The sequence below is a fragment of the Oncorhynchus nerka genome, linkage group LG2, assembly GCF_034236695.1.
Source record: "Oncorhynchus nerka isolate Pitt River linkage group LG2, Oner_Uvic_2.0, whole genome shotgun sequence".
Taxonomy (NCBI): Eukaryota; Metazoa; Chordata; class Actinopteri; order Salmoniformes; family Salmonidae; genus Oncorhynchus; species Oncorhynchus nerka.
The window spans coordinates 52097959-52119722 of NC_088397.1; the positions used below are offsets into that span (position 1 = coordinate 52097959).

The 21764-nt window shown below is 41.2% G+C and overlaps 2 protein-coding genes and 1 long non-coding RNA gene across 4 annotated transcripts; 2 read left to right on the top strand and 1 right to left on the bottom strand.

The window, feature by feature from the left end:
• The first annotated feature begins 2150 nt into the window (after positions 1-2150).
• On the top strand, positions 2151-3326 carry LOC115145602 (uncharacterized). The gene is made up of 3 exons (XR_003866008.2): positions 2151-2452; positions 2694-2979; positions 3230-3326. It is a non-coding gene; the product is annotated as an uncharacterized LOC115145602 (long non-coding RNA).
• Positions 3327-4245: 919 nt separating this feature from the next.
• On the top strand, positions 4246-10127 carry LOC115137496 (GATA-binding factor 2-like). Its single transcript, XM_029673826.2, has 6 exons — positions 4246-5538; positions 7570-7806; positions 7956-8459; positions 8571-8716; positions 8883-9008; positions 9299-10127. Exons 2-6 carry the CDS (start codon positions 7593-7595, stop codon positions 9584-9586), a joined length of 1278 nt encoding a protein of 425 aa, XP_029529686.1. The 5' UTR covers positions 4246-5538; positions 7570-7592; the 3' UTR covers positions 9587-10127.
• Positions 10128-17581: 7454 nt separating this feature from the next.
• Positions 17582-21563, bottom strand: LOC115137504 (bcl-2-like protein 1). 2 transcript variants are annotated; one of them, XM_065028016.1, is made up of 3 exons: positions 21412-21563; positions 18574-19247; positions 17582-18353 (listed from the first exon to the last, which is right to left on the bottom strand). In XM_065028016.1, the coding sequence occupies exons 2-3, from the start codon at positions 19091-19093 to the stop codon at positions 18121-18123; spliced, it is 753 nt and encodes a 250-aa protein (XP_064884088.1). In that variant the 5' UTR covers positions 19094-19247; positions 21412-21563; the 3' UTR covers positions 17582-18120. The 2 variants fall into 2 exon arrangements, with proteins under 2 accessions (XP_064884088.1, XP_029529698.1); XM_029673838.2 differs by having other exon boundaries at positions 18578-19247; positions 21412-21562.
• Between the last annotated feature and the right edge of the window lie 201 nt (positions 21564-21764).

Below are 21764 nucleotides of genomic sequence, written 5' to 3' on the forward strand. Positions count from 1 at the left end.
AAACTGTAGTCTGGCTTTTATATGGCGGTTTTGGAGCAGTGGCTTCTTCCTTGCTGAGCGGCCTTTCAGGTTATCTCGATATAGGACTTGTTTTACTGTGGATATAGATACATTTGTACCTGCTTCCTCCAGCATCTTCACAAGGTAATTTGCTGTTCTGGGATTGATTTGCACTTTTCGCACCAAACATGTTCAACTCTAGGAGAGAGAACGCGTCTCCTTCCTGAGTGGTATGACGGCTGTGTGGTCCCATGATGTTTATACTTGCGTACTATTTTTTTGTACAGATGAACGTGGTATCTTCAGGCGTTTGGAAATTTCTCCCAAGGATGAACCAGACTTGTGGAGGTCTGCAAAAAAGAATTCTGAGGTCTTGACTGATTTCTTTTGATTTTCCCATGATGTCAAGCAAAGAGACACTGAGTTTGAAGGTAGGCCTTGAAATACATGCACAGGTCCACCAATTGACTCAAATGATGTCAATTAGCCTATCAGAAGCTTCTAAAGCCATGACATTTTCTGGCATTTTCCAAGCTGTTTAAAGGCACAGTCAACTTAGTGTATGTAAACATCTGACCCACTGCAATTGTGATACAGTGAATTATAAGTGAAATAATCTGCCTGTAAACAATTGTTGGAAAAATGTATTGTGTCATGCACAAAGTAGATGTCCTAACAAAACTATTGTTTGTCTACAATAAATTTGTGGAGTGGTTGAAAAACGAGTTTTAATGACTCCAACATAAGTGTATGTAAACTTCCGACTTCAACTGTATCTCTTCACAGCACAGCTTGCTTCCGGCACATCTACAAAAAAGGAAAAGCCAATTGGCTAGCTTGTTCTGGACAGATAGCTCTTTTTAATGGTTACAGAGATCAGGCTGAGGACATTTCCACTAACGATGCAGTAGCTTCCTCTCATCTTCCTCCACCTCCACTATTGTGAAATAACTCAAGTAATATCTAGTGAAGTCAGACACGTTTCAGTGTCAACCTTCTTCAGTATGTGTGTGTATAGTGAAGGCAAATATCTGGTAGGTTAGCCTTGGGTCAGGGCCTCCGCTACTATGTTTCACCTATCTTGTGTTATCAGATCAGTGTCGACACAGGAGTGGAGAAAATGAGGAAAAAACACAGAAAATCATTAAGATGTACCCTAATGTTTAGTGACTAACATCACATTTGTTGCTCAGCTCAGTCTTGTTACGTATCACAATGAATGGAAAGTCAGTCAGGTCACTATTTTCTCCAAACCTCCAGAGCAGAGAAAGAGGTCTCTGACGTGATGTTAAACATAGTTAGGCAACAGTGAAAGCCCCTATACAGGGGCTTACCCAGAGACTGGCCGGGGCGGCAGGGTAGCCTAGTGGTTAGAGCGTTGGACTAGTAAGGTTGCAAGGTCAAATCCCCGAGCTGACAAGGTACAAATCTGTTGTTCTGCCCCTGAACAGGCAGTTAACCCACTGTTCCTAGGCCGTCATTGAAAATAAGAATTTGTTCTTAACTGACTTGCCTTGTAAAATAAAGGTAAAATTAAAATTAAAACTATCTACCGCAGCAGTGTCTCAGATCTGAATGAAGACTAATATGAGTCTTGTTATGAGCTGAGAAAAGACACTAGCAGCCACTGTCAGCAGCTGTTGAATTATTTAATGTGTTGGGACAGATTGATAGTAAGTACCACAAACAAGACTCACCTGCAGAATGACTGCACTTCCCTCTAGGCTCACTTCTTTGGTGAGAAAGTCAGTCCCAGTGGTTGCTAGGTACATGTTAGTGAAGCAATAATTTACATACTGTATCTGTTCATGAAGAAGGATTTCCCCACCCTGAGCACACACTGAGTTCCCCTTTCATCTCATTTTGGGACTGTGTCACACACAAAATTATATGACAGTTCACTTTACAGAACAGTGATACAATGATGCAATTATCATTGATGAATTACATTTGTGATATGAACGTTATTTGATACTGTGCTATCACAAACAATACCTTGTAGAATAACTATGAACTTTATAGTAATTTGACACCGTTTAAAACTTTTTTTTTTTTTTTTTTTACAGTAGCATAATTTGACCCCATGTTGCGTCTCAGAAAAAAAGGAGGGGATTCCCAAAGAGAAAGTGATCTACCCTTTCCAAGCTCCTTTCCAGAGACAAGTCGCATTAAGGGGAACATATGGCAACTATAAATAATGACAAACCTACATTGGCCAGCATTGTCTAATATTATTTTTCGGACTTATGCAGAATTGCCGAGGTTTAGGTTTGCCCAATTCCGTAATGAGTTCAGACGTGTGGTAGCCGATCTTATCTGAAAACAGACTTGTCTGCGTGCACCTTTTCCCTGTCTTAATTTACCAGCTATGTTATGTCCCATCACTTTCTGTAAACATATTCAACAATGGCAACAACTTTGGTTAAAGGACTTAATAAATCGAATATCTGAGGTAATTATAGATATATGTTATAGATTTTATCTCACGTTTGTCTTTGTTTCTTATCAGAGGGCAACACGAAGTAAAACCTATTCCTGGCAGTGCGCACAACCCCAATTCGAAACACAATTTTCCTCCTTTTTTGCCCACATTTATTCAGCTGGTTATTGACTTGAACAATTTGTACTGAAGTTTCTTTCAATGGACGTTACATTTTTGGAGATTTAAATCTTGCATTTAAATCCCATCCCAGTGCAGAAAGCTGCTAGAAAGAAGCCTGGCGCCTTGGCAAGTGCTTCAACGACGGCGCCAATTACATGAAAGTGAATGAAGCCAATTAACCATCGAGTGAAGACGACTTGAAATGAAAGACCCTCAGCCAATGAAACAGTTCCTTCACCAGAGGGTGGTCCGTCATATGATGTTATATATGGGTCGACACAAGGATTTCTGGAAGGAGTTCTATCAGCTATCACTGTTCCAAGGTGTGGTGATTGTTACCATCGTCATCATCACCAATGCCATGATTAATCAAGACGGTATATCATATCATATTATACACTCAAGATTTGATCTTACTTTGATAAATACATTCATCATGTGATATCATTATCACAATATCTGTAAAAAAAAAAAAAGGAAAAAAAAGGGGGCTATCAGAGTATCAAATAGGAAAGATCTTATCTTTTCCAATAGGAAAGATCAAATTAGACAGTAAAGTTATGTTATGGTGTTTCAAGCACTTGCAACAGTATAACACATATTTGTTGTTCTGATTTTTATATTTAGAATAATAATGACAACTTGGAGAACTACAACAACCAACAAATCAAAGATGGCAGTGAAACATTTTAATCACATATTTATGTATTTTTTTGTATTGCAATAAAATATCTTAAAAACAAAGCTCTGTGAATATGGCTGTTGCTAAGATGTGCCCTTCAGGGCCTGTGTAAGACGCATATCTTGTATTTATCAGATGAAGCGCTGACAATAGCCTTGCTTAGAGTTTTATACACACAAATATGTTGGGGTGTGTCAGGGTTTTCTGGCAGTTGGGGTGTGGTACCAGCCTATAATTTGTGATTGACCATTATTGAGTAAATATTTAATTAGTAATCATTTTAAATGATTTGTGTAATAATCCCAGTTTTTACTGTTATAACTGTATAGATGCCCTAGACAATTTTTCTCTGACAGCGCACACTTCATGTACACAGAGACACAGCATGTCTGAGAGTTAGCAAGAGAGAAGGGGGGGGTGGGGGCACAGTAGTCCCGGGTGTATACCAGTGTCTGAGAATGGCTCAGCAGCCTCTGTGTGGTAAAGATAAGACTACTGCATACAAAGAAGACTGTTTCTTGGGAATTGGAGGTTTGACCTCAATGGCCACCCGCTGTGTCCCCTGCACCCCCCATCATCATGGTATAACCAATTCTATTATGGTAAAATTGCTTAACTGTATAATATAGGTTATACTTTTTCAGTTTCAGATATATTTATGTGTGTGTGTGTGTGTGTTGTGTGTGTGTTTTACGGCGCATGCCAGTGCAAAGACAGAGATGTATATTTGTGTGTGTAAATGTTTTTTTTTATTTTTTCCCCACTCATACACATGTGTATTATGAGTGGCATGGCTTTGCAAGGTGCCTTTATTCCTCTGTGTTTACTGGGTGACAGTGTAATTCCTGGCCTCCCCCTTTCATCTTGATAACCTCTTATCAGAGACAAGCAGCTCGCTGACAGAGTGCCACCAGCCACATCCCTCGCCACCGCTCTCCACCACTCTCCTTTCCTCACACAAACCCAGCTGTACACAGTCAGGACCACCTCATCCTCTCGCTCTCATCTTCAATGTTTCTCCCTTTCGTTGAGTGAGCCATAAGGCTGAAAATGATCTCTACGACTTTGGATTTAATGCTTCATTCATCAATCAACACTATATATTTCCTCAGTATTGTTCGAATTTGAATATTGTGTATTTGAATGCTCTCTTTCACCACCATTATAGAACAGGGACTATGCAGCAGTTGTTCAGGTAAAGTCTGTTCTTCTTCAAAAAAGACAGTTACAGGCAGTGAGCTACAGTAGGACGTGTTTCTTGTGCAATTAAAAGGTTCACTTCTCTCTAACTCTCTCCTAATTTCCCTGAAAACTGTAAATGAACAAAGGAGGAGGAAAGTGGGGGATGCTTTGACTACCAAATGACTGTGACAGAGTGAGGCCTGTCTGAAGCATACCTGTGTCCAGACCATATCTCTCTCCATGATTACAGCACCTCTCCTGATTTGCATTACTGTCCTCCACTCTAAGCTGTGCTGAACCACAGAGAAATGTATTCTTTGCATTTTTCACTTGCTTTGTTTAAATGCCCGCCTCTCCTTTTTCCATGTGTGTCTGGTCTTATCTGCATTGTATGCATATCCATCAACAGACAAAAACAGTCCCCGCTGTAAGCTGGCTGCATGACTCAATAAAGATTGTAATTCTGGAGCAAATACTGAGAAGAGATTCCAAAGCGCAAAAGTCTAATGGAGGCAGTGAAATGCTGACTTGGATATCTTACTAGTCTAAGATATTGGTCGAGATATAACTGAAACAAGTCACATTAACACACACGTCATTTTAATACCCGTCAACTCCCCTTTTTTTATACAACAGTTCCTTCACATAAATCGTATACAAATCATGTTAAAAAGTTCCTGTTTACCATTCCTGTAAATAACACAGAGGTATATAATGATTATAAGGAGTTTCTGGGTATATTTACTGACAATTTGTAGTTGTGACTGACTATAGTGAGTCTACCCAAGCAGACAAATTAGATGTCTCTTGGTATAGCAGGACCAGGAGGTGTGTCTTTCAAAAGAGTTCTTCCTAACCCCTCCCATCGCTCCCTTTCTAACATTAACCTAAGTCATTTTTTCCAGGGGTACTAGACCTCAGTTATTCTTCTGGCGATTTGCCCACACAGACATAGATCCAGACACTGGAACCTCAGGGTGGTGTGTTCTCTCAATCTCTCACCTAGCTGGGTATCCTGTACTGCGGCCATCCTCAGCTCTCCTTTGACATCCACTCTTCACAAGGACCTCAGGTAGGTGCAGCGTTTCTGTCACATTACAGTGCCACTGTACACTCTTAGAAAAAAAAAAACGGTTCTAATAGGGTTCTTCGGCTGTCCCCATAGGAGGTCCCCACTTTGGGTTCTATGTAGAACCACGTGTAGGAAGGGGTTATTCAAAGGGTTCTCCTCTGGGGACAGCCGAAGAACCCTTAAAGGTTCTAGATAGCACCTTTTTTTCTAATAGTGTTCACAATATCAGCCTGAATGATAGTGGAGGATCACAAGTGTAATGGTGTCTACCTGAAACCTGTGGAAGTTAGCCTTCTGTATTACTCCAGACCATTAGTTGTTTGATTGGCTGCAACCATATGTGAGATGGTAATGGTGAGTGGCAATGACCTCTTTAGATAATTTTACATTTTGGTAACAACAACTGTAATCCTACAGTTACAGTCAATGAGTAGATGGTTGAATTATTTCTACACAGACAAGAGTATACTTATCAACATGTGTTGTGGAGAAATGGTGCATGGATGTTCATGGATGTGAATTTATCAAGCATTTTCATTTAATTCATTTACTTTTTAATTAGAAAAATGTTACGTTACAACTTTTTTGTAACGTCTAATTATTTTTGCCATAATGGCTGGTATACAAACGAGAGTAAATTCCATTGCAAAATGACAGTGAAATGTCACTATTTTCCTAACATGGTTATTAAGGAAATAGTTTTGTTGTTGTTGTTGTTGCAGTGATAGCATTGATTTATTCTGCACCGTTTGTTATTCAGAGAAGTTCCATGACAGTGGTTTTGTATGGTCTGCCGGGTGGTAGTCAGCAGTAATTGTGCGACAACACATTTCTATTAATCAGATGAGATTAGGGTTGGTGTTCCGTCGTATCACTGGTGCTGGGTATATTTAGTATGACAATAATGTGCTCTATCTGATTTTCTCAGACTCTATCAGACCCTATCAGGCTCCTCTTTCCTCTTATCACAAGTTAATAAAGATATGGGTCAACATTGTCTCTACTACTGACAACATGCACGGTGTGTTCCAGAGCAGACACTACTTCTGTTATTTCCATAGATGTATCATTTGTTTTGGTTAGAAGCACTCTCTGTTATATTATATAATCAATTAGCCACTACAGTGCATGTGATCACGATGTAGTGGTAAAAAAAAAAGAAATAGGTGGGCAAACAACTGTGATCGCCGGTCATGGGGAAAAAAGTAACGCTTCCAATACATTAAGTGTATTTTTCGGCAAAAAGTGTGGAAACTGTAGGGGGGGTAACTGTGTTTATTTGCGTTTACCCTCCACTACACACTAAACTCATTTATACTAGGCTTATGCACTTTATGTTATGCTAAATTGTCACTGAACTACATCAAATTATCTAAATGCTGAACATCTAGATTATTGTCATCTAATGAACTGTTTTCAATTTCATTATTACATTTATATTTGCTTTCCTTAGAACTGACATTCTGTTTTGACATTTAACCTTTATTTAACTAGGCAAGTCAGTTAAGAACAAATTGTTATTTACAATGACGGCCTACAACGGCCAAACCTGGACGACGCTGGGCCAATTGTGCGCCGCCCTATGGGACTCCCAGTCACGGCTGGTTGTGATACAGCCTGGATTCAAACAAGGGTGTCTGTAGTGACAACTCTAGCACAGAGATGCAGTGCCTTAGACTGCTGCCCCACTTGTGAGCCCTAAATAGGAATTCCTATAAAGGTCATTGGTTGTAAGAAAACGTTTGTTCACTGTTTGTAGTTACAGATAGGCCTATTTATTTTTAGGGTCTACTTTCAGCCACAGTCAAATGAGGATCCTTGAAAGGGAAGTTTGAAAACCTGCTGCTGTTGAGTGACCTTCATGTCTTGAAGTTACATGTGTTTCTATAAAATGGCAGCCTCACAAAAAACAGTATTTGTAAACACTTCACATCAGCCTACTGAGATGCTGGTACTGGTTGTTGCTATAGCTCCTAATCAGGTTCCAACTAGGAATAATTCGGTTTCTCCTAATCCTTTCTGTTGTTTCAGAGTTAGTGGTTATCTCTGTAAGAATGGAGGATTCCTCTGAACAGTCTCACTGGGTGTCTCCGGCTCTGCTCAGCTCTGATCCCCTGGCCAGCTTCTCCTCAGAGCCTGGCTTACTACCTCCAGGAGAGGAGGGAGAGCCCTTCTTCTCCAACCCCGAAACTGACTACACCAGCCTTCCCTCATACTTCTCCAACCCCAGCCACAGCAGGGCTCCATCAGGCTACAGACAGAGCTCAGGTCAGAAGCGAGGAACACAAGATAACTTTAAAACATTTATGGTGACCTTTCATAGAAATAATTAATATTGAATTTAAAATAATGTACAGTTTCTGTAATCAGGGACTCCCCTGACAACTGTGCCTCTCTACTGCTTCTCTCTCATACAGTTCGCCAGGTGTACTCCTCGCCCTCTCTCCTGAGCAACCTTCAATGGCTGGATGGCCCTGGCAGCCACTCTCTGAGCTCTCCATACAACCCATCATCCTCTACCTGGACCAGCAATCCTTTCACTAAGACTCCTCTGCACCCATACACCCCAACCTCCCTTTATGCCTCCAGCGCCACGTCCTCGTTCACCTCCAGAGATGGGTACTCCTCTCCAGGTAGGGATGGCAAGGAGAGTCCCAGGCTTCAGGAGGCCCTGAAGGCCGAGCGCTTGAGTCCTTTGGGTGGAAGTGGTGGAAGCAGTTTTCTGAATCTGACTTCTGCTGCTGGGAGTGTGTGCACACCATCTCCCCACTCCCATTCACACATGCTGGGCCCTTACAGCTCATACATGACCTCTCCACAGGACTACACAATGGCAGGCCTATACTCCTCCCCAGGGGCATGGATGAGCCCCTCCTCCTACTCCCCCAAACTATGTAATAAGATGAGGCTGTCTCCCCCAGGTGAGCATCATGCATCATATCCATGCTATCCCACCTAAGTAATTTTACTCTGTCCTCTGAACGTCCTGTGGGATTCCAGATAATTATTTGTGTGTCTGTGATTTGTGGCAGAGGCCAGAGAGTGTGTCAACTGTGGAGCCACTGCCACCCCTCTATGGCGTCGAGATGGAACAGGACACTACCTGTGTAACGCCTGTGGGCTTTACCATAAGATGAATGGCCAAAATCGTCCCCTGATCCGACCAAAGAAAAGACTGGTATGATATGGCATAAGGACCGGATAAGATATGATCATAATCCGTTGTAAATTCTATGGTGTTGACATGCCAATCAATTGGTCGAAAAACACAATGAATCCAAATAAACATTGGAGCTCATCTTTAATCTACAGAATTGACTTATCTTTCTCTCTTTCTGTTTCAGATTGTCAGCAAGCGGGCCGGGACTCAATGTGCCAACTGTCACACCAGCACCACCACGCTGTGGAGACGGAACGCCAGGGGTGAGCCTGTGTGCAACGCCTGTGGACTCTACTTCAAGCTGCACAACGTGAGTCAATGAACAAGATACATTGACTGTTCTCAATTAGCTAGAGAACTACTATTACCATTTGTAGCTAGCACTTCCTCAGTGATTGAAACGGCAAAACCCCACACAACCCCAAGCTACTGATTCTGAACCCAAGTCATTGAACATAAATTCGAACTTCAACCCTAAATTTGAACCTCAATAGAGTTTTTTTTGGATCTATCCCCTGTAGTATAGTAGTATCAGGTTAATAAGAAATAGAATGTACTAATTTATGTATGTGAAATTAAGGTACACTTCTCTTTTGACAGGTCAACAGACCCCTTACTATGAAGAAAGATGGTATCCAAACACGAAACCGTAAAGCGTCCAACAAGAACAAGAAGGGCAAGAAGAGTGCCATGTTGGAGCAGTACCCTGACCTTTCACAGGGTCCCCCCCTCGATGACCACGGAGGCCCCTACTCGCTGGGTCCAGGGTCACAGCTCTCCTACAGCCACACCCCTCACTTCCTCTCCCCACCCTCCGGCCTGCACCCGTCTGTCAGCCTGTCTTACACCCATCACCCAAACACTGGCATGGTGCCCACACTGGTGTGAAACAGACCTAGAAACATTCAGACCCATAAAGGCAACATACAGCACATACAGTACAGACACAAACTCGCCTACTGAGGAATAGCTTCTTTGTAGCAATGGATGCCTTGTACATAAATGCATTTATACTTTTTTCCTTCCTATTTTATGTGTGAAGTTGATCTTGTCTTAACACTGGACATAATACTGCACATTTTTACAAGATCAAAAAATTAAAACTTTTATGGAAGGATTTGATTGTATTTTGTTAAAGGCATATTCTATTTTTATGAAAACTAAAACTTTAAAAGTTAAGTTTAAACTTCCCACTGTAATCATTGATACGGGTAACACTGGTATGAACTTGTAGCTATCTGTATTTCGTAAATACGTACCGAATTGTGTGGACTAAAGTTGCCATATCCCTTTTCAAATGTTTATGATTTTAGTTGAAGGTGAAAGGGCATTCAAATGTGAATTGTTTTGTATTTGCTACATTTCTATATTTGTAATTTCTTACAAGCTCCTCATAAACAATAAAACATGAATGGTAAAATTAAGAAAACTGTTTCTGACTATTTACTATACAAATTCCTGGGGTTGAGGCACACGTTTATCGTTTTCAACGTGTAAATGGTATTTAAATTTTCTGCACTCTTTCAGGTGCTGTGGTGAGTCACTATAGTGGCATTGTACCTTCACTCACTGAGATATAATGGTGTCTTTGTCCAGGCTCTGTTGGGGGTAAGGACTGACAGTGGAATTGTATTGGGAGCACCGGACATGCAAATCCTCAGTTTTCCATTAAGCAGCGGTAAAGTGACAAAACATTCAGCTCAAGTGAGAAAGGTGTGCCAGGTTCTACATTTAGATTGATGTGGCATTACCTACCGTTAGGTCAACAAAAATCAACACACAAGCTGGTACACACACACTCAACTAAAAATAACTATATGAAGAAGTGTAATATTCTATATTTCATGGAGTCGTGGCTGAACAAGGACATGGATAATATACATATCGCTGACTTTTCTATGCATCGTCAAGACTGGTCGGCAGCCTCGGGAAAGATGAGGGAGAGGGGTGTTTCTCTTTGTTAAGAAAAGCTGGTGCGTAATCTCTAATGCTAAGGAAGTCTCGAGTGGATGCTAAGCTACTAAAAGACTGTTTTGCTAGCACAGACTGGAATATGTACCGGGATTCATCCGATAATATTGAGGAGTTTACCACATCAGTTACCGGCTTCATTAATAAGCGCATCGACAACATCGTACGTACATATCCCACCCAGAAGCCATTACAGGCAACATCCGCACTGAGCTAACAGCTAGAGCTGCCGCTTTCATGCGATACACTAATTCAGAAGCTTATAAGAAATCCTGCAACGACCTCCGACGAGCCATCAAACAGGCAAAGCATAAATACAGGACTAAGATCAAATCCTACTATGCCGGCTCTGATGCTCGTGGATGTGGCAGGGTTTGCAAACTATCTCGGATTACAAAGGGAAACTCAGCCGCGAACTGCCCACTGACGAGCTTAATGCCTTCTATGCTCGCTCTGAGGCAAGCAACACTGAACCATGCATGAGAAAGCACCAGCTGTTCCAGACGACTTTGTGATCTTGCTCTCCGTTGCCGATGTGAGTAAGACCTTAAACAGGTTAACATTCACAAATCCGCAGGGAGAGATTACCAGGACGTGTACTCAGAACATGCGCTGGTCTGCTTGAAACCTACATGTTTCAAGCAGACCACCATAGTTCCTGTGCCCCAGAACGCCAAGCTAACCTGTCTAAATGACTATCGCCCCGTAGCACTCACATCTGTTGCCATGAAATGCTTTGAAAGGCTGATCATGGCTCACATCAACACCATCATCCCAGGCACCCTGGACCCACCCCAGAATTTAGGGAGAGGGGATGTGTGGAGTGCAATCTTTATTGCACTCCACACTGCCCTCTCCCACGTAGACAAGAGGAACACATCTGTGAGAATGCTGTTCATCGACTACAGCTTAGCATTCAACACTAAAGTGCCCTCAAAGATCATCACTAATCTCAGGACCCTGGGACTGAACACCTCCCTTTGTAAATCGATACCGGACCCCCTCACAGGCCACCTCTAGGTTATGAGAGTAGGCAACAACACATCTGCCATACTGACCCTCAACATGGGGGCCCCTCAGGGGTATATGCTTAGTCCCCTACTGTTCTCCATCTTCAACACCATCATTAAGTTTTCTGACGACTTGACGGTGGTAGGCCTGATCATCGATGACGAAGAGACAGCTTATAGGGAGGTCAGTAACCTGACAATGTGGTACCAGGGGCTGTAGTGGAGCAGGTTGAGAGCTTCAAGTTCCTCAGTGTCCACATCACTAAGGAATTAACATGGTCCACAAACACCAACACAGTCGTGAATTAGGCATACCAACGCCTCTTCCCCCAAAGGAGTCTGGAAAGATTTGCCATGGGTCCTCAGATCCTCAAAAAGTTATACAGCTGCACCACTGAGAGCACCTTGACTGGCTGCATCACCGCTTGATATGGCAACTGCTTGGCATTTGACTGCAAGACGCTACAGAGGGTAGTGCATAAGGCCAAGTACATCACTGGGGCCGAGCTCCCTGCCATCCAGGACATCTATACCAGGTGGTGTCATAGGAAGGCCTTAAAAATCGTTAACCACTCCAGCCACCCAAGTCATAAACTATTCTCTCTGCTACCGCACGGCAAGCCGTACCGATGCACCAACAGCACCCTGAACAGCTTCTACCCCCATGCCATGAGACTGCTAAATAGGTAACCAAATAGCTACCCGGACTATCTGCATGCTTTTCCCCTCCTCAATCTACACACAACACCCCATAATGACAAAGCACAAACAGGTTTTAAGAAATGTTTGTTTATATATTTTTATGATATTTCAGTTACATAACCCTTTACTCAGTACTTTGTTGAAGCACCTTTGGCAGCGAATATACAGCCTTGAGTCTTCCTGGGTATGAAGCTACAAGCTTGGTACACCTGTATTTGGGGAGTTTCTCCCATTCTTCTCTGCAGATCCTCTCAAGCTCTGTCAGGTTGGATGGGGAGCGCCGCTGCACAGCTATTTTCAGGTCTCTCCAGAGATGTTCGATCGGGTTCAAGTCCAGGCTCTGGCTGGGCCACTCAAAGACATTCAGAGACTTGTCCCGATCCACTCCTGTGTTGTCTTGGCTGTGTGCTTAGGGTCGTTGTCCTGTTGGAAGGTGAACCTTCGCCCCAGCCTGAGGTGAACATTTCACCCCAATCTGGAGTATGTTTTCATCAAGGATATCTCTGTACATTGCTCCCATCATCTTTCCCTAGATCCTGATTAGTCTCCCAGACCCTGATGCTGAAAAACATCCCAAAACATGATGCTGCCACCACCATGCTTCACCGTAGGGATGATGCCAGGTTTCCTCCAGACGTAACGCTAGGGCATTCAGGCCAAACACTTCAAACTTGGTTTCATCAGACCAGAGAATCTTGTTTCTCATGGTCCTTTAGGTGCCTTTTGGCAAACTCCAAGTAGGCTGTCGTGCCTTTTACTGCGGAGTGTCTTCCGCCTGGCCGATTGGTGGAGTGCTGCAGAGATGGTTCTCCTTCTTGAAGGTTCGCCCATCTCCACAGAGGAATTCTGGAGCTCTGTCAAAGTGATCATCGGGTTCTTGGTCACCTCCCCGACCAAGGCCATTCTCCCCCGATTGCTCAGTTTGGCTTGATTGGTGGAGTGCTGACCGGATGGTCAGCTCTAGGAAGAGTCTTGGTGATTACAAAGTTCTTCCATTTAAGAATGATGTACACTTCCTCAGATCTGTGCCTCGACACAATCCTGTCTCGGAGATCTTACGGAAAATTCCTTTGACCTCATGGCTTGGTTTTTGCTCTGATATGCACTGTCAACTGTGGGACCTTAAATAGACAGGTGTGTGTCTTTCCAAATCATGTCCAATCAATTGAAGTTACCACAAGGGGACTCCAATCAAGTTGTAGAAACATCTCAAGGATGATCAATGGAAACAGGATGCACCTGAGCTCAATTTTGAGTCTCATAGAAAAGGGTCTGAATACTTGTGAAAATAAAGTATTTCTGTTTTTTATTTTTAATACATTTTCAAAAAATTGAATGCAAAAAGGTAATGTATAAACAACAATCATAATGTGCTTTGTAATGAATCAGAGACAAATATGATATCAAAGTTGTATATACTGATTCAAATTTGCTTACAGATATAGCCAAAGGCAAAATCAATATCATGTGCTAATATCTAACTGTAAGTCGCACTGGACCTTTTTTTTGTAACATAGCTGAACTAGACTAAATTATACATATAGGTATGGACAAGTATAACCCAATATAATATAGAAGTTGTGACCTCGAAAGTGTATTTTTCAGTCTGCGGTGGGGAGTAGGGTTGGGGTTGTTCAGTACAGTGGCTGTCTGACTACTGATAACTTATCACTGAAGCCACACACTGTAAACCACCCACCTGCTGCCAAAAGCCAGTCATACACACTCCCCCCGCAGTTACTCACTCAGAGGCTCCGCAGAGCACACAGGTACTGAGCAATGCATGAATGAATAGGCCTGATCTAACAATAAACAGACTAATCAATCTAAAGAGACCAATCAATTGAACAATAATGATTACTACAGTAATAGTGATCCAATGATAATATAAAGCTAATAAATGGTAGTATGATAACAGTCACTTTAAATCAAAAACTAAATCAAGCTATTCATGAGGCATGACCATAAAGAAGGCTGCAGTTGTGAGCACTTCTCTGCATAGACATTTTCTTACTTCGGTATTACTGTATATTTCTTGCACTTCACACTGCGTCATGCTTTCAACCTACACAAGCTGTGGACACAAATCCACACAAATAGATTCAATGGACCAGATCTAGATGTAAACATTCATTTGCATAGTTGTGTCTTTATTCATGCAACATTCTGTTTCAGCCTTGTCAGCACACCACCCTGTTGCAAGAAGAACCAGTGAACATCTGGACATGCCACCTAGGCTCAAGCTTACATCCACTTTCATTATGAGAAGGGGTCATAATCATCTTTAGCCTGCTTTTACATGTCCAAAAAATAAACTTCATACAGTATGACTTCCAGGACTCTCTTATGTCCAGGGCTGTCTGACCATAGTGTCAAGATCATGTATAGCAGCTTTGGGCTCAATTCAGAATTGAATTGAGAATGCCTCATAAATTCTAATTAAATGATTGAATTTGAATTGAAGTAGTCAACAGGATACAGAATTGCAATTTCAATTTGAATTAAAGGAAATATAATTGAATTCAGTGAAATTAAATTCAAATGCCTCTTCTAGGTGTAGTCTATACAAAAATGCATATTGTACATAAAACATCAAGCATGTCGTTATATACAGCACCAGTCAAAAGTTTGGACACACCTACACATTCAAGGGTTTTTCTTAAATCTCACTATTTTCTAGAAGAATGTAGAATAATACTGAAGACATCAAAACTATTAAAAAACATATATGGAATCATGTAGTAAGCAAAATTGTTAAACAAATCAACATATCATTTATATTTGAGATTCTTCAAAGTAGCCACCCTCTGCTTCCAACTCACACTCTCAAGATCCCCTGAACGCAGGTCACTTTCCAGCTCACACTCTCAAACACATAGATCCCCTAAACGCAGCTCACTCTCCAGAACCCAATCACCTGAATTCTGATCACCTGTTCACACACATGTATGTCATTATTAAATACTATTTAGTTCAGTTTTTTGCACCCCATCATTGTGAGGTATTGTTTGTTTTGTGACGCCCCTCTATTTGGAGCATTGGGTTTCCTGTAAGTTATCCTCCCGTGTATGATAGTTTTTGCGTGCCTCACTAACGATGCATATTCCCTGCCTGTACCTTAGCCTATCGGATTTCCTGTTATCAACCTATTGTCTGATCTCCCGGATGACATTACCTGCCTTTACTGTTGCCTTGTTGGACCCCTTGTGTATGACCTTCTGCATGCCCTTGGACCCAGCTACCTGCCTCCTCCAGTGGTCCTTTACAACAAACACCTGCTGCGCCCTGCGCTTGAAAACAGCTTTCTGTCTCCCATCGTGTTCATTACATTGCCTTGATGACAGCTTTGCACACTCTTGGCATTCTCTCAACCAGCTTCATAAAGTAGTCACCTGGAATGCGTTTCAATTAACAGGTGTGCCTTGAATTTCTTTCCTTCTTAATGTGTTTGAACCAATAAGCTGTGTTGTGACAAAAGATAGCCCTATTAGGTAAAATACCAAGTCCATATTATGGCAAGAACAGCTACTTTGAAGAATCTCAAATATAAAATATATTTTAATTTAACACTTTTTTTGGTTACTGATTCCATGTTATTTCATAGTTTTGATGTTTTCACTATTATTCCACAATGTAGAAAATAGTAAAAATAAAGAAAAACCCTTGATGAATAGGCGTGTCCAAACTTTTGACTGGTACTGTATATGCATATAAAATTTTGTTGAAACAATTGATTTTCAGGACAAACTCTTAATGAATGATCAAGGAAATAAAAACCTGTATGTGACTATTCTTAGTTATATTTCATTATTCACATTTTGTTCAATATGGGGAAATACATTTCCCAGAATGCATTAGTTTCACTCTCAGGTTGACCCCGAGGACTTAAACAATAAGCCAAACAAATTAAAGGGTTGGTGGAAATATAATGGTCCATTCTAAGCAACAAGGTTAAAAGAGTATATCAACATTGTTTCCAGAGAAAAGTGATATATTCTTTGGTGTATGGAAGTGTGACCTGTCAGATTCAATGAAACTCTCATGTGCTATGACTGAATTTCTTTGAACTTCACTGAATTAAATTATTCTTCCTGTTACTAAAACTCAAATTGTACATCCTGTGGGGTGTGACTAACTAAATTCAAATTTCAACTCATGAGTTGAATGAGAGTCCATTCCAAATTTCTGAATTGAGGCCAAGCCTGATGTATAGAGAATAGGCCTTTATTTCCCATAAATATCACTCATATTATATACTGTATATTCCCTACACATATTCTCTATAATAATATAGTTTTGAAGACAAAACTCTGCTTCGGGCTAATTCCGCTCACAGTTTTGTGAGGTTTCAAAAGGAAGCCAGATGCAGAGGTAGGGAATATGACATGAGAATATGACGAATAAGAGTTAGATTCTCTGAGAAGCTGGTGAGTTTCCATAATTTATTTCCTTAACTGGCTTTATCCGCTGGTGTGGCTAGCTATAGTTTGCGGAAAAGGCAACAAATGACAGGGAGAGATTAGCAACCACAGGCTGGGTCCAGCCTGCTCGATATAGTCCTTCCAGATCTGTCATGTCTATTCCATTCAGACTTTCAGCCTTCTTCTTTGAGAAGTCATCTCTTTGTGTGTTTTTAATATCGTAGGCACCAAAGAATAGATCCAGTAGTATGTTATTATCTGGAAATACCTACAAGTTTATCAAAATATGTATGTGCTCTTGAAGTCAACTAAAGTCAACTACATTGTGTAGGATGAGAACAGGAAATATACATAATTTACAACTACATACTATAGATTCAAGTATGAAATTCAAAGGGATTACAATGGCTTCTTTTAATTGTGCAAGGGTAGCAGGACTAGGATTCCAAGCCAAGTTGGATGTTTCACTGCCATCAGTGTTGTAAGCCATTTCCAAACTCTACTAGCAAAGAGCTTCGAGAGACAATGTGACATTAGCAGTATTTTTAGAGATACACTCTTCAGATCAACACTCTCTGGGAAACAGGACAAGGTATTCCTGATATGTTGCACAGAGTTGAGGCTGAAAAATAGTCACTCCAGAAACTGTATTTGTTGAGCACATGCACCCCCTAATGGCATATGAGAATACAGCGTGGCCAATCTGAATGTATCACTTACTCTGTGTTCTCACTCTCTGTGTTGTACTATTGTCAGTGAATCACATAAAACAAAAACACTTAAAACATGAATATGTTTTATTATTTAGTGCATGCCTGAAACTTCAGCACAGCAAGGAAGGAACGGAACACTTAAAGAAAATGTCAAATGAAAACAGGTTTGGTTTAACTTCTTGGAGCACACTAAATAAAAACAATATTTTAGAATCTTCAATGTTATGTCAAGTGTCCATTTGGAAAGAATGTATGTAGTTGGTCCTAGGGTATACAGGGTAACACACAAACCTAAAAACACAAAAACAATCTATCACACAAGCTGTATTTTTCCCATTCACTCTTAGCTTATCAGGTCCATTTAAAGCATCTCTAGTCTTGAACGCAACACCCTTTACCAACGTAAAGAAAAAAAAAGAAAACCAACAATATGAAAAATATCATAAAATGTTATTATATGTATCACTATTCAAATTTAAAAAGAAGGGCGCAGGACAGGAGACGTGAGTAGTAAAACAGCTCACCAAGCTACATATTGATTGCCCAAAAACAGCAATATCCAGGGCTACTAATCAGGTTTCTGTCAGTGCACAAGCAGACTGGGCTTATGTAAACAAACTATTCAGTTCTATTTTCATTGATTTTGCGTTTATATGTGCTGGGGGTAAAGTAGATGTCGCTCCTATTCCACCACTCACTGGCATTTCTTCATGATGAGAGTGCCGACCAGTACTCCTGAAAGCAGCATCACCCCAACTAGCAGCCATTTTTTTAAGCTCTCCTGGGACCGTCGGACGTCTGCAGCTGCATCTCTGCCGAAGATCTCCGCAAAACGGTCCTTTCAGGGAACAGAGAGAGGAAGATAAATCATCAGTGTATCCCAATACCCCTCTGTAGCTTCTCCTTTTATGGTAGTCGATCATGGTATCCTCAATTTCACAGAGAGTGGGTGCAGCAAACGAGGCGCACACACACACCATAGTGTTGACAATGAGAATGTATTACAAAATTCCATAACAAGGATATAGAATGTGTGAATGTATAATATCAGCTCTAACCTACCCATCCTCCTTGGCTCTGGATCCAGGGCTGGATATGGTTGTCCAGGTAGGTGGCCATCCAGTCTGCAATGCGCGTCACCAGGTGGCTCATATCCTTCTCAACACACTCAACGCACAGGGCCCCGCCAAAAGCAAATAGGCCCACCACGCGACCCCAGTTGACCCCGTCCCTGAACACTTCGTCCATCACGCTCTCAAAGCTGTGGTAGGCTGTGGCAGGGGTGATGTGGAGCTGGGAGCAGAGGTCACTGAAGGCGCGGGTGTAACGCAGCTCAAACTCATCCACTGAGTCCCGTAGTGCTGCTTTCACCGCCTCAATTCCCCCTTGTGCAGAGGAAGGCATACCCAAATTGCTTCTGCCGTTCCTGTTATTCCCCAAAGACCCATTTGCAATGGCTTCATCCCCCTCAGTCCGTCCACTTGCACCCTCCAGCACCAACTGACAACATGGATAATTTCTCTGGGACAGTTTATAGCTTATAAAAAACACCACCAGTTCCCTGTTACTGTAAGACATATTTTCCTCCTTCTATGCACCCTCTTTATCCATTGACTCTACACTATTTGGAATCGCAGGGCTCTCCTGCCATACCTAACACTGTAACTGGGATGTCTGGAATGAAGGCTTGCCCTCTGGCAGTTTCCTCTGGGCTGCAACAAGTAATCACACCCTGAAAAAAAAAAAAAACACACACAAATTCTCAGATGCAGAACACATGAAAACACTGTGGATTCTATTGGTCATTGTCATTAAGAATGAAACTCTCTGCCCCAGCAGCATCACAATCACCTAGAAATAATGTAAATCAATGTTATGATCTACTAGTCCTTACATAAACCAATATAGAAAGTCTTGCTAAATCCAGGTCTGTTGGGTAAGGTAGAAAAAACAACATGCATCTCCAAATAAGCCGCTGACACATGTATGAAACTAATTACGCAATTAATATCATTGATGTCAGGTAGCAAGCTAGCTGTTTTTGTTAACTAAATGAGGTGGAGGCTCCTTAGAGGAAGAAGGGGAGGACCAGCCTGTGTTTAAAAAAAAATCTAAATCTACATGTTTTGATAGAACTATACTAAATATATTTACATGTCACCAAATAATTGAATAAAACACTGTTTTGCAATGAAGGACTACAGTAGCCTCAAAAGCATTCTGTAGGGTAGCACCACAATGTACACAGAGGGCAGCTAGTTTCCATCATCCTCTGGCTACACTGACTTCAATACAAACCCCAGGAGGCTCATGGTTCTCACCCCCTTCCATAGACGTAAACAGTAATTATGAGACCTTCCGGAGGATGTCCTCCAACCTATCAGAGCTCTTGCAGCATGACCTGACATGTTGTCCAACCAATCAAAGAATAAGATAATTAATCTAATACTGAAAGCATAAGCTACAGCTAGCTAGCATTGCAGTGCATGAAATGTGGTGAGAAAAACAACTCAGAAAAACAATAGCTTAAAAGTGAACTAATTAATTTATTCCCAACTGAATGAGAAGCGAGAGAGAGGGAGCTATACATTTTGTTGTATTTTTTTCACTTTCACTTACTTAGCTAGCAAATGCAGCTAGTAAGCATCCCTCTGTTTGGGTAGGCTAAACTATGTTAGCTAGCTGTGTCTATCCAACACTGGAACTCTTCTAAGTCAAGGTAAACGTTTGGTTTTGTTTATTTATTGCTACCGGGGCCCACTGGTGTAACTGCTAGCTAAACTGCCTCCTGACTGTACACTCACTGTACTGCATGATTGTAGCGGGTTTAGTAACAAGTTAGTTCCATTAGCTATGTTGACTAGGACATTGGCTAATATGGTGACAACAATGTAGGCTGTGTGTAGCGGTTAGCAGTTATGATATGAAGGTTTGGCTTGGAAAAGTCTTTTCACCTGGTCACAGGCAGCTGATTGTGCACTGAAGTCCACACATGAAGAGAAAATGTGAGAGGAGGATGTGGCTGCTATTAAAGTGAACTGTGTTTGATCAGAGGTGTATTAATTTAGCCGATTCTGTTGAAAAACGTTTCTTAAACGGAACAAAACGGGAATAAACATCACTGCATTTGTCAAATATAAACTCTCGATTGCAACTGGACTAATGATTACACCTTAGATCAGCTTGATGCAGGCACGTGTGCAAGACCGTATTGAACGTGTCACTGTCACCTTGATTACTCACATTTTTCTCTCAACCTACGTTGTAAACTTTCATTCATAGGCTAGGTTGTAGCAACCTCATGATGGGTATATGGAAAATTCGAGTATCATGTAGTAGCCGGAACCTATCGATGTTACATTGAGCTGGGTGAATGGAATACGAATGGCAGTCGTCCAATATGCTGTAATAGTAATAAGGCCATACTCATTTTAAAACGGCACCGACCGCAACAGATCTAAAGCGTTTAATTTTCACCAAACAATGCGCTTTCTTCGCTAGATAAAATGAAACGGCTAATGTAACTATTGTTTACATTATGGCACGTTTGACAAGTTGCATAACCTAGCTACTAGTAACAAATGGTCAAAATGTGTTTGCTTTCCTGCTGCGCAATAGCCATATAAATGGATTTCACAGCTCAAAAACAAACGTATTGAGATCAAGTTAATATCACCTGGAGTAAAAGTGCCAACCAAGCAATAATTTCTCAATACGGTATGCATAAAATAAGTGAATATATGTAGCTAAGTTATACGTATAAATTAGCATCGTTGCTAGCAAGCTAGAAATGACAGCTTCATATATTGCTTAGCTACACACTGTACAAGCTTCCGATCTCCATAGTAATATTTTATAACCCAATCATTAAAAATACCATGGTCTGTCATACTTACAATTGCAACTAAGACTGAAGCACCTTTCAAGGGAGAGGTATCGATTTTTTCAAAGGTGGATTCGTTTTTGTGCATAAAGGCATACAGAATATCGACATATTTGCAGCAGCGAAAAGGCCATTAATGCACGTTGGCCATTGGCCAGTTCTCTCAAGTAGATCGGATGTTCCGCCTTTTCACAAAATTAACAACCAATCAGACTAGGCACAGCGGAAGTTGAGACCTGTGTTCAAAATGTCACAGGGCAGATATGATGTGTTCTGATATTTATATCAATGTAAAATATATATATATATTTATATCAATGTATTCCCTCAGATTTTGTACAAATATTTCTCTTTATAAATCATTTA

What these genes read in the sequence shown, in the direction of transcription:
- LOC115137496 (XM_029673826.2), top strand. Translation starts at nt 7,593, where the DNA reads ATGGAGGATTCCTCTGAACAGTCTCACTGGGTGTCTCCGGCTCTGCTC. An exon ending in GATGAGGCTGTCTCCCCCAG is followed by an intron (nt 8,460 to 8,570) that starts GTGAGCATCATG and finishes GATTTGTGGCAG; the next exon opens with AGGCCAGAGAGTGTGTCAAC. An exon ending in TCTACTTCAAGCTGCACAAC is followed by an intron (nt 9,009 to 9,298) that starts GTGAGTCAATGA and finishes CTCTTTTGACAG; the next exon opens with GTCAACAGACCCCTTACTAT.
- LOC115137504 (XM_065028016.1), bottom strand. Translation starts at nt 19,093, where the DNA reads ATGTCTTACAGTAACAGGGAACTGGTGGTGTTTTTTATAAGCTATAAA. An exon ending in GAGCCAAGGAGGATGGGTAG is followed by an intron (nt 18,354 to 18,573) that starts GTTAGAGCTGAT and finishes GTTCCCTGAAAG; the next exon opens with GACCGTTTTGCGGAGATCTT.